This window comes from Poecilia reticulata, linkage group LG2 (assembly GCF_000633615.1).
Source record: "Poecilia reticulata strain Guanapo linkage group LG2, Guppy_female_1.0+MT, whole genome shotgun sequence".
Taxonomy (NCBI): domain Eukaryota; kingdom Metazoa; phylum Chordata; class Actinopteri; order Cyprinodontiformes; family Poeciliidae; genus Poecilia; species Poecilia reticulata.
Window position 1 is genome coordinate 28,378,073 of NC_024332.1, and position 12,949 is coordinate 28,391,021.

The 12,949-nt window shown below is 41.9% G+C and overlaps 1 protein-coding gene across 1 annotated transcript; it reads right to left on the reverse strand.

Annotated features, from left to right (window-relative positions):
• Window positions 1-252: 252 nt before the first annotated feature.
• Window positions 253-10,606, reverse strand: LOC103459464 (uncharacterized). The gene is made up of 7 exons (XM_008401034.2): window positions 9,341-10,606; window positions 7,999-8,072; window positions 7,592-7,820; window positions 4,552-6,482; window positions 3,432-3,653; window positions 1,397-1,541; window positions 253-1,206 (listed from the first exon to the last, which is right to left on the reverse strand). Exons 1-6 carry the CDS (start codon window positions 9,594-9,596, stop codon window positions 1,437-1,439), a joined length of 2,817 nt encoding a protein of 938 aa, XP_008399256.1. The 5' UTR covers window positions 9,597-10,606; the 3' UTR covers window positions 253-1,206; window positions 1,397-1,436.
• Between the last annotated feature and the right edge of the window lie 2,343 nt (window positions 10,607-12,949).

Consider the following 12,949-nt stretch of genomic DNA (forward strand, 5'->3'; position numbering starts at 1 on the left):
TTCAATCATGAAAATGCTGTATTTATCAAATGACTGAAGAGATTTGACTTAACACTTTGAAATGGGGCATCTCTCTTTAACTCTTGATCTGACACCAGGATACATATACAGTATATGTGTGTGTGTATTTGAGAAGCTGTGACCAGGTGGTGCTGCCTTCTTAAACAAGAGAATGCAAGAACATTTACCATTTACTTCATCATGGAAACCCTCATCTTGAAATGTGCAACAAAGACGCAAGAAAACCAAAACAAGATATTAAAGGCAAAAATTTATTTAATCTTTAAACAGATAGCAGGAGACAGCTCATTTATTTCTAAAATCATTTTGTGATACATAAACATCTCTGTATGTGCACATTGCATTTACTCAGTAGAGGGAGAAACTTAAGTAGAGCAAGAGGATCTGGTCTTGCATTAAAGAAGAGATTAATAAAACATCTGTCGTGATGTGGCCATCTTGAATAAAGTTAAGAAATTCACATTTATAAAAACGACACTTTTTCCCTTTTTAAACCCTGCAGCCTTAGAAAAGGCAGAGGACTACAAATGGCCTGAAGATACACATGCAGCGGTGTCTTCGTACAACCCCTCCTCCCCGCCTGCACTCCCCATCAGATCAATGCCAAAAGACATCAAGTCATTGAAACATTAGCACACCACAGGAAACAGATCAACCGGACCCCCACCTTTCCAATTTCAAGTATGCCCCCCACCCCCAGCACTTTCACAACTTCAAGTATTCCCACACCTCAGACTTCAAACCTTCAGTTTCATTACCATTTCTTAGGTTTACAACATAAGCTATGACATAAGTGCACTCAACATTCATCTATACATAGAAAAATAAAGGTAACAATAAGTAGCAGTAATAGTTATATCAATCACTTTACATTTCTTTTTTTTCTTTTTTTTATCCTTTTATACAACCGTGACGTGAAATCGCTGTACAACGTGGCATCGCATTCCCCACCCCCCTGAGAGTAAATGTTCAAGTTTCTGTAGCTACCAAAGAAGCAAACAGGAACGGCAACCTTGGTTTGATTATTTAAATAATTTTAGTAATCGTTGATAACAGCAGTGACGCCTTCCCGCAGACCGTTGTGCTCAAGTGTGACTGGATTCAGTATGTACAAGCTTGGGATCCACATCATGTGCCTCTGGCTTCAGCCCGACGGCTGCTGGTGAGACACTGATGGCTTTCATCCTGAAACGACAAACAACTCGTGTTAATGAAGCAGAGAGGAGGACGAAAAGGAAATCGATGAGCGCAGGCGGTCGCACTGCGCTACAATCAAAACAAAAGTTAAAACAAATGCCCCTTTTCACTCAACAACAGCCCCGGTCAGGACAGCTGACGTGCAGCTCGGGTTTTGGAGAATATTCGTTTCACCGACCTCCATGCGCCTGTGCTAGAAGCGGGCGTCTCCAGCTGCCTCACGAACCGGCTGCAATGCAGCTCCGGCATTTGTACAACTTTGGGTCGTGGGTGCGGATGTGATTCCGAACATTCCTCAGTCTGAAGAAGGTCTTGCTGCAGAGCTGCAGAGAGAAGATGGAAGAAAATGAGTAAACAGACGCAGGCTTCACCGAGACTCCAGTGATGCAAGTCGTTTTGTGGCTGTGGTGCAACACAGAACTCTTTATAGAGGGGTGGGGGGAAATGTCATAATATTTTTTAAATTCTTAATTTAGAATTATACTGTGTTCCTTTTATTGTTAGTATAATTTATGTAACCCCTTTTTGCCAACATGACAACACTGCAACATTTGACGACTGAACTGGTCTGTTTAAGTCTGCTGTAGATCCAGGAACCAACTAGAGGAGTCACAGAACCATTGTGTCCCTTGTGAACCATTTCTGTGATGATTTGGAGATGTGCATATTTAAGCAGGTTGGAAATTCAAAACAGAGACGATTAATTCCCCATTTTGCAACAACGGGATACTTATTTTAATTTAAAATTTCGTGCTACATCAAATCATTGCGTTCATAAACTTTCCAGGACCTTTGGAAAAACAAATGAGCTCTAACAGAGTAACCATTGGGTTCTTGGTCACCTCCCTGACTAAGACTCTTCTCCCCCAATCGGTGAGGTTAGATACTGAAGAAGTCCCAACCTTCTTCCATATACCAATGACGGAGGCCACTGAGCTCAATGGGCTTTTCAAAGCAGCAGAAATGTTTCTGGATCCTTCCACAGATTTATGCCTCAAGAGAATCCTGTCTCTCAGATCTAGACAATTCCTCTGAATTCATGCTTGGCGTTTGACCTCTGACCTGCACCGTCAACTGTGCAACCTTATATTGACAGCCATGTGTCTTTCCACATCAAGTCCATCATCAACCGACTTTACCACAAGTAAACTTTAAACTGTAGAAACATGTCAAGGATGATCAGTGGAAACAGTTCAATTCTGAGCTTCGACTTGTGAAGATAATGTGAAGATAATGTCAACATCTAAACGCAGGGGCATCTGCTGGATATTATCGGAAGGTACATACAAAACTATCACTGCACCTGACCGGCAAGAGCGCAGCCACATCTCCAACACGCATCATACAAAACCAGCACAACGCCACGCCACCAAGTAAACAAAAGTAAACTGACCAATAACATTTAGGCTTAGGACGTACACGTTCCTGCCCCCACAGACTCATTTACAAGATGTTTTGACACAAAATATGTTTTTTCCTCCACAATTTTGTTACTAGTAAAGAGGGTCAAATAATAAAAAAAAAATCCAAAAACTATTCTTTTCTTTAAAATTGCAAGGTACACACAGTGCTGCAGGCGACCCCATTTAAACAAACCAATTTTAACTCCGATGATCCATACAGATGCAGTCAGTAAATTCAAGCAATATATAACCAATACTCTCCATTACTGCAGCATAAGCAAAGTGAAACAGATTATTCTTCTTTTTAGTTGCACTCAATGCTGAATTGAGCCCTAACCAACTCACAGCGAGTAAAATATAATCAAAAAATAAATAAAAACTTACAATTTTGCAGGCTGGAGCAGTCCATCTCTTTATTTGTAAAACATCGCCTAATAAAAACCATATTTTTGGGGAAGCAAAAGATCCAACAGTTTTCAGCTGCACATTGTTGTGTTGCTCCTTTTTATTTTAAAATGATGGTGCTAAATCTAAAAAACAAAACAAAAAACCCCCCCAAAAAAAACAACTTTCTACTTTCGCTTTAGCAGAGATCACTTTTTTCAGACGCCATTTTGTCTCAACAATTTCTACGCCAGGAAACGAAGTAAAAGCTTTCTTTTACATTGAGGCAACCATTCTTTTTTCCAGAATGAGCAGGTGTGTAACTGGGCACCAGGATCAGCATCGTCCCTGAAACTGGATCCCCGATGCTGAAAGAGGGTCCGCGTGCAAGTGGTTCTAGGTAACATCTAGGAGGCTGGTTCTTACCGGACAGGGCCAGTGCTTTCCATCAATGTGCCTCAGCTGATGCATAATTAGGGCGTCGCAGTCCTTGTAAGCAGCCGGACATTGCAGACAGGCGTGGGACGCCTTTGGGACTTTGGGTGCTTGGCTCCGAGGCCCTCGAAGCTGCTTTAGGCGGGCTCGATGTACGGGGTCCAGCATGGCGCAGCTCCGGCTGCTGCTCAGGGTATGGACCTTATTTTGTCTCTGCATACGGAAACAAATTAGAGAATAAAGAAAGAAAGAGCGTGTTTACAGAAAGCATTGATAGAGTCGGTGTATTGGTTATTTGAAATCAGGTCAGTACTATCTTTTTAATGTCTTAAGGATTTCCAGATTAAATCACATTCCCAAAAATATTTACTTTATTTCCAGTCCAAATTTCGACTGGTTCTAGAGAATAGTAACTAAAACTGTATGTAGACGCTGTCCTGTTCATGAATGTAGCTGATTTTGCTGTTAATTATGCATCCAAATCCCTAATTTTATGACATTTCATAGTACTTGGAGGCCACATTTTAAGTTTATGTGAATTTTCTGATACACTATGCAGACTCGACCACAAAAAAAAAACATAAAACCAGACTTTGTCAAAATGTTTCATAGCCAGGCGCACATCAACAACACTTTTCTGAGGCCATCAGAAAACATTTAGCAAAATACTTCCAGGAAGAACTGATGGCATAAATATAAATTGGTTGGCTTGCTGTCACAGACCAAGCTTTTAAAATTTCTAATAGATATCAGGTCAGGACTTATTGAGAAGCTAATCATTTTTTTCTGGTTAATTCATTCCAACACACAATTCTGTTCAGATTTCAAGCCTCTGATCCAAAATGACCTACCAAGATGAAAAAAAAAAAAAAAACACGCAAGGCTTTAAGATGATCATATCAACTGTAAAGCAGGGTGGTGGAACCATTATGATGCGGGTCTGTTTTACTGCACAGTGGGGTGCAATCGTTAATTAATTATAACACACATTTTAAATTGTTCTTCTAATTCAAAGTCAGGCTCAAATAAATTACTCTAAGGTTTGCGAAGAACGCAGGTACACAATCTGACCAGAACTGCGAAGCATCATTCAAACTGCCTTATTGGTTACCTTTGGCATCGTCCTTGTAGCTCTGGACCCAGCACATTTGTCCAGATGCGTTCTGGGTTCTCTGGACTTCAGTCCATGTCTCTGACTCTGTCCCTGCGCGACTCGCCTCTCCTCCCTTTTCACCACGCTCAGGCCCGGCGGACCCCTGGCTCTCAGCGTCCGCTGGGGAGACCCGTCTGCGTCGAATTTTTCAGGAACCTGAGACACGGAGCGCGTCAGACAGATGGCCACGCTCTCCTCCTCCTTCTTCAGGCCGGTCATGGAACCCCCCGCCGGCCGACAGAAGCTGAACAGGAAGCCAGAGTCCAGCAGTTTGATGGGCGGCTTGCTCTGACGTTTGCCCAGGTCTGGTGAAGGGGGGTCAGGGAAAGGTCCGACTGGCACTGGATCGGCCGGCTCTTCTTTGATTGTTTTGTATAGGGGGTGACTATAAATCGAGGGAGGAGGCGTATGCTCTGAAAGACCGTTGGGTTCAGGATCCTTCACCGCCGGTCTTCCTTCCTCTCTGGACTTGCCCCTCGTCTTGTCCTCCTCCTTTGTGGACGCCCGTCTCAGCTTGGCTTTCGCTCCCGGTCGGCTGCTGTTGTACCGGAGCGTTTTCACCGCATCTCCGGCGACCTTTTTTCTGCTCTGTGTTCTCTGTGAAGGCAGGGAGTTCGGAGACGCGTGTCCGCTCTGCCCATGTGTGGACAGCCTCAGACTTGAGATGGAGTATTCAGTCGTTTCTGCTTTGATTTTAACCACGTTTCTTACAAAGGTTTTCTTGCTGTTGAAACGCAGGGGCTGCTGGGTACTGTCGCGATTCCTCACAGACCGCCTGAGTTCCCTACCACCAAACGCTGGCCTGGAGGAACATGGAAACAGGTCCGGTAAGACCACTTTACTTCTCATGCTCCTGTCGGAGGGAGGAATGCGCTGCTTGATGCTCTTCTGCCTCTTCGTTGGGATCTTCTCTGCTCTGGCGGATCCCAAACCCTTGGACTTTACCGACTTTTTGAGGAGTCGAGTGTTGACGGGGTCGCAGAGAGGAAGTGTTAGCTTCATGTCTTCGTATGAGGTACTGGGGGATGAAGAACGCGGTTTCCGTCGTTTGGTCAGAGAGTAGTTGTTGGCTTTTAGCTTTCGAAGCCGTTTCTTTTGCTTCCAGCCGATTAGGTCTTCAGGTCTGGGAAGGAGAGCCGTCCTCTGGAGTCCCAGGACATTCATGAGCTTGTACTTCTCCTGCGCTCTTGCGTAATCCTCCTCGTCCTCCCCGACCTCCTCCACTTCCTGCTTCACCCTCACCGGGCTGCAGGACACTCCCGGCCGCGACCTGGACGTGCAGGACAGTTGGGCGACAGAGTGGGACTTTCTGTTCTTCTTAGGCGTCTCCGGCTTAGGTAGGAACCTCTGAACCTCTTTGGCGGCTCCGGGAGAGGAGCGGAGAAGACGGGTGCTTGACGCCGAGAGGGGCGAGTAGTTCTGTGACCGAGTGGCGACGATGACGTGGCGAGGTGTGCTGGCTTTTTTGGAAGAGGGAGACTTGAAGTCCATGAGCTTCATCCTGTGCGAGGGACTCAGAGGGAGGCCATTCTGAACTTGGGATTTTGGCATTCGGCGCAAGTTGCGCTTAGGACTTCCTTGTAAAGACTCATCGGACGTCTCTAGTGTTAGACTAAAGCTTTCACTCATGTTCTCTAGCTTCAAGAGTCCTTCCCTTTGGTGGTGACGGTGCTGGCTGAACGGACCGCCGTGAGCTGAGCTGAAGGCCTTGCCGGGAGCACGGAGATGATGCTCCTGCTCTCTGAGGAGGGCAGAGCAGGCTTCCACGGCCGGCCACATGCCCAGGTGACGCGCCATTGCACAGACTTCTGGGAGATCCTCCTGACGAACACACAGGGTGGACGAGTAGGAGAAGTCCAGCAGAGACAAAAGACTGTCCTCACTGAAACCTGAAACAAGACGACATTAAGTTAGTAGAGTAGTTGATGTGGAAACACCAGACAAACTTGCAGATAAAAAAACAAACTTCTGTTTTGAAACTATAGCTGCACTCCAAGATAAGGTTTCTACAAGCCTGTTTGTTGATTAGATCTCAAACTGACCAGCCAGACTCATCAACACACGGAGAAACACCTCATCTCTGCCTAAGACAGATTATATGAAAACAAGTCGAAACTAACACTGCGCCTTTATGCAAAGGCAAGAAAACTGAAGTTAGTTTTCTTGCCTTTGGTTCTATTTAAGGGTGAAAATAATTCAGAGAAGAGTAGCTAAAAGTATCTAAAAGCAGAGCTTACATTTGCTTCCAAGTAAAAATGTTACCAAATTTCGTCCCGCAACATCAAAGTGTCAACTCAAGACACACAGTACCTTTCAAAGATATTCATACTTGGTTTGAGTTTCTTTAAAGTCATCTTGCTGCAACCACAAACTTCACTATTTTTTAATACACCAACTCAAGATGTTATAATTTTGGAAATGTATTTAGAATTTTCATTGTTTTGCTTATAGTCAAAAAGACGTACTATGTGTTTTATGCATTTAGCCTCATCACAGAACAGCTGGATTTGTATTCAGGTTTATTTACACACAGGTTGGCCTTCTTTACAAACTTGTTTTCACTTGGTTTCATTTTGTAAGAGAGTGAATGGGACCAATAACAAATGCAAATCACTTAAAAGTTTATATTTGCAACAATGTTGAAATTCACATTAAAATTCATACGTTGTTCATAAGCTGTTCTTGCCTCAAATATAAATACTTCTTCAAAACCTTGCATCTCTGACAAAAAGAACAAGAATTGTTTGCAGAATATCTGATCTGGACCCCTTTTATGAATAAATATGTTAAATGTGAAAAACAACTGATTTTTAATAAAATGCAACCCATCTCTGTTTACATATAACCTTTTCCAGTAATCAAAAGAAACATCTACACCGATTCATACTTTACATTCCTAATCTTCTAAATTAAAACAGAGGCTTTCTTAACCATTACCAAAGAGAATCAGAACATCACAACGCCCCACGTCATGAATGTCGACATTTTAAATTCCTACCAGAGAGGTCTATGTCTGCTTTCTTGCTCGAGTCCATTTCGGCCAAAACTTCATGAAAGTGATCGCTGACGGCGGCCAGGACGGCTCGGTGAGCTGAGAAGGATCCCGCGTTGGTTCGAAGGGTGATGTCACAGAACTGCCCCGCCTCCCTCTGACTCCTCAGCTTGCTCAGCAAGTCGGCGCCGTGTGACGGTACCGTCTTAGATACACACCTCCTACCATCGAACCCCTGAGAGGCAAAAAACAGCGAGAGACGAAGGATGAGACAAAAACGTCTTCACTGCAGAAGAGAAGGGTGAGAGAGAAACCACCAGAGAAACTGGCAAGAAAGTTGTGAAATCTAACATGCAGAAAATTAGATGCCTGTACATGTAAAGCAGATGAATATTAAAATGTCCTGTACTTACCGCTGATGTTTGACTGTGCAGATTCTTACATTGTGGACAGTGCAGGACAAAGTCTCTGATCTGGAAATACATTCCTGTGGGGGAAAAAAAATGAGCAGACATGAAAATACCTTAGAATAAATAAAAACAGACAAAGTAGGAGAGTTACAGAGGGACAGAAATAGATCAAAATGTTTAATAAAGTTCAGAAACGAATGTAAAATTGACTTTTTACATTATTTAAAATAAAATGTGACATACTTAGAGACTATGAAACAACCATGTTACAGAGGGAAGTTTGTAAAAAGGTCTCCGAAGGACAAAGACCCTTGGTCAAAACCATTTTTTTCCCCTTTCTCAGATAAAAAAAAAAAAAAGATACATCTATCAGAGGGGGAAAAACACATTAACCCTAACCCAGAGTCCAAAAAAGGGGGGAAAAAATTATGTAGTTCACTCAAAACAAAGCGCAGTTTCCATCAAAATGAAACACGATGCCTCATTAAAATAATCACACCCCTTCAAGTGTTTTCACAATTTCTCACAAGTGCAAACTCGAATGTGTTTTATTAAGATTGTACATGACAGACACATGGAATAGATCACTAATACAGTGGAATGCAAAATCAATCATTTGTCAGGTCTTGTGCAAATGACAAGTGCATTATCCGTTATATTCAACCCCCTTTACTTTGATATCCTTAAATACAATCCAACTCCACCTACTGATTTCATAAGTCCCTCCAAAACATCACATCGCAACAGCCATGATCCTGGAACTGAAACGTTGTGATGCTCAAGTATTTTGAAATTTATAGAAATTGACAGTACATCTTTTGGGGGAACAACATTGAACTGCTGCTCAGGGGATGTATTAAACCTACCAAGCGTCAATTCATATTCACTTATTTATTGCTCTACCTATTAATGTATTGTAATTTCCATTTGCAGAAGAATGCTTGGTTACAAAAGTGGCTCTAGCCCAGGCACCCACAAACTTGTAAATCCGCCCCTGTAGTTTTTCGTGTGGACTTATGAACGCTGAATAAATAAAAAGTTAAACATACAAAAACAATGTATCCCTTTCCTTCCATGACACACTACTTTGTGTCAGTAAAATCCCAATAAAATACAAAGTTTCAGCTTGCAAACAAAACGGTGTATGGAAAATATGGCTACAAAGTGGCTCAGAAACCTGATCTAGGCTTTTATCTTTTGCATAAAAAGCGACCAAAGTTAGCAACATCAAGAGGAAATAATAAAATGTGTTTGTTTTTCCAAGGAAACTGGCTCGATGGCGAGTGAAAGAATGACATCAGAGAAGCAGAAACATTCCCGTAATGCTGCTCAGGTGTCAACATACCCTCCCACCAGTAGTTCTCAGCCACGCATTTATAGGTCTCCTCCAGGGAGAGGTGGCGCTGGCCGGGTCGCCGCCTGTGGAAGGTGGAGATGGCCTCTTGCCTCCGATCCTCACCCAGAACCTCCCGGTAGTTGATGAAGCCCCTTTCAAACTTCCTGCGGTACAGCAGCCCGTCCATCACCTCAAAGTTAGAGGATCCTCGCCCCGCAGACTCGATCCCGTGCTTGGACGCATAAACAGTGCAATCGCCGTCCATTTTTTTTTTTTTTTTTTAAACAAGTTTTTTTTTTCAGTTTTAAATAAGCAACTCTATATAAAGTGTGGTTATCCCACCCAGATTAAGGACGGTTGAGGAAAGGGGGTCAAAAAATGACCTGAGACAAAGTCCGTGTGGATGTGATGATAGAGACCCCCTGACACAGCAAACCGATCAATCCGCCTTGATCTAATAAAAACGTGAGTCAATCAGTGGGAGTTAACAGAACCGTTTCCCATTGTCTCTTAGAAACGCCTGTTTAAGCTCAGATAAAGAGGACCTCTCTCTGGATGGTCCTGCTTGTGTTCAAGCTGTCAATGAGAGCATCACTTCCCACTATCCAAACAGTTGTGGCAAGCATACCTTCCCATCAGTAGTTACACTTCCACTTTCTTTCTTTCTAGGCTCTTTTCCTGTAAATAACATGAATTTAAAACGTGCGAATTCACATCCTACAGTGGGTTAAATAAATACAGCTAAATTGGGGAATCGCGCCAACTACCACCGAGGCAAGTGATGTAAAGTCCCCACAACGACGTAAACTAAGCAGGCTTCGCCGCCAGTCTCCCACCGACAGCCCGTCTTCCACGTACTTCAAGGGTCGGGAGTGGCCTCCGGGGCTGGATGACGGCGGGCAGCCTCACCTCCCGGCGATAACTTGTGATTCCTTCTCGCCAACTCGACTCGGAAGCAACATGATGACGCAGCTATCAGCTAAAGCATCGCCACTTGAAACGACCTAAAAGCGAGGTGGACCCTCTCTCTCTCTCTCTCTCTCTCTCCCTCTCGCCGCGAAAGCCTCCGAAATTTCACAAATATCCGCCTTTCGCCCTCAAAAGCCAACTAACAAGCTCCGATTAGGCCCCCGACATAGTTAACACCGCTTCTGTAGCCACGAAGGCGCTCTGGTGGGCAAATAATCCAATTTTTCTAACTCGTAACCTTCTGTTTGTTGCTAATCAGCAGACTATCCAAGCCAACTGCTCCCCGCCTTCACACAAAGACCATTAGTAGAAGCTTTAAAGAGACTCCACCACGCGAATTCTGATTGGCTAAGAGAGCTGTCAATCATCTCGGCTCTCTGTCTGTAGCCAGCAAGGTAGGTTGTTCAGTCACGATGCCAATTTCCAAGTGTTTGTTTCACTTGCTGCTAAGTCGCGTAAAACATTATTTTGAACAAAAAATACTGAACATATGAAATCATATAACATGTCGTGTTTATTGTTTTTTAAAAAAATGAAACGCCAAGTTCTTTTACTAAGACGCACAATGCTGAATTAACATTAAAATGTTATGCAAGTCTAAAAATATAATTGGAAAGGCATTGTCTCTTAATATTCTCAAGGAAAAYCAAGAATCTTCAATTTTAGTGTCCCATCAAAAGTAGAATGCGTACATGAAAAATTTATAATCATAGATAATAAAATATTTCCAATAACAAAATTCCTTTTGTTTTATTAGTATTTTTTGTAATAAACCAATAAAAATTTAGTCCAAACTTTTGAAGAGGAAAAAAAATAATACAGAGCCATTTTTTCTTTACTTTTTTATTTTTTTACTAACACAAATTTCAAACATATGATGCCCATTTATATTTATTAGCCCGTTTAAAATAAGAGAAACCAAAGAGAAACCAACCAAACCAGAGTTTCCAAAAACTCACAATTACTCAGATTTAATGTAGAATGTATCTGAGCAGATTTTTAAGTCTTCCTACTGATTCTTAATTGGATTTAATTGGATTTAAACCAGATATTTCAATAGACTAAATAGACACATTCTTATTTTTTACTCACTCTCTTGTTAAAAAACCAAACTTCTCTTATTGTATGTCAGTTACAATTAACAATTTTTTTTTCTATTTGCTAAATTCCACAATAACAGAAGGAGTGGTCAGAGATTTATTTATTAGTGTTTTCAAAATTCAGTTAAGTTTAGTATTTGGTAGCATTTGAACTGTATGACTTGGGTCAAACATTTTGGGTCTCCTTGCTTTTTTCTGTCCATGATATGTGTCTTCTTATTTGCTGTAAATGTCTGGTTTCAACTGTGGATCTAGACTTTGACTGGGCCATCACAACACACGAATATAGATGCTTTTAACAAAACCATTGCATTGTAGCTTTGGCTGTGTGTAAAAGACAAAAACATTTAAATCAGTGTACCAACTCCACTGTGCTAGAGGCCTCTCAAATTTGGTGGATTTTTAAAAGCAGGACATGAAGCTATTTTAAAGGCAACTTGTTCCAAAGTTTGGCAGCTACTTTTGAAAAAGCCTGCTCTCCTCTGAGGTTTAACCTAGTTTTTGGTAGAACCAAATGTAACAGAACAGCTTATATATGCCTGGGAAGGAGCATTAGGTTTTAGGTTGTCAGAGGTAAAAGTTATTTCAGAGTCTCTGGTAGTGTTGGTAATGAAAACGGGGGGAAAAAAACAATTGTGGAAGACTTAAAAGTATGACAGTTCCTGGTTGGTACGCTACTGTTAAAGTGCCACAAATTAATAAAAGAAAATCCTGCATACTCGATTCAAAATAAAAAACAACTTAAGCATATCATAAAGAAAGATGAACGTGTATCCCTGATGATGAGTGTGAGTTGTCTTCCTGTATTTTCCTGAATTTAGCTCCTTCTATGTAAACCTGGAAGACCTGGAAACTCTCAGCGCTTGGCCCAGATGTTCTTGAATATCCCCACATCTCACAAAGACATAAATGCAAAAATGTATATTAAAAAACTTGCATAAAACACATGAAATATGATCGGAGGTTAATAAATGTACTCACATTTTTGTTTGTATGTCTTCTGTTTTTCACAAATCCTACTACTTACATGTGTTTAAAACAACAGTATTTTCTGCACCTCTGCATGGTTGGTGGTTGTAATTAACTTAGAGCTCATGAAGTAACTAGAACTTTATTTATTTATTAAAAAAGCATAGCTGAGAGAGAGTACATAACTTAATGGCAACTCCTTACTGGGGAATCTACAATATAGTTCAGAACTTAATATTCTTATTTAGCTGAATTTGTCGGTACGACGGAGAATAGAGTTAAAATTACTGTTGTAATCTGTTTTAAGGTTGACGTAAATGTTTGTACACTTGGCACATTCGTTCTCAGTCGCTGGGCCCTGACAACAGCCAGCGACTGAAGAGAAGAATGCCCACAGCGAGATGGGAACAGAGATATAACTCTCTTTGAGAAAACAGCCAACCACAACAAAGTCTGAAACCAGAGACAGATCTGTGAGTTAGAGCAACTAGAATGCACACCTAGTCTTTGGGAGTTTTTTTTTTTTTAAAATTAATCACATAGTTCTCATCCAGGATTGACCAGCATTGTCTTTTTTTCC

Excerpts from the sequence above, each read along its gene's own strand:
- LOC103459464 (XM_008401034.2), bottom strand. The coding sequence starts at position 9,596 with ATGGACGGCGATTGCACTGTTTATGCGTCCAAGCACGGGATCGAGTCT. Across the intron at positions 8,073-9,340 it reads TGAGAACTACTGGTGGGAGG|GAATGTATTTCCAGATCAGA; the intron begins GTATGTTGACAC and ends TTTCCCCCACAG. Across the intron at positions 1,542-3,431 it reads GAAAGCACTGGCCCTGTCCG|CTCTGCAGCAAGACCTTCTT; the intron begins GTAAGAACCAGC and ends TTCTCTCTGCAG.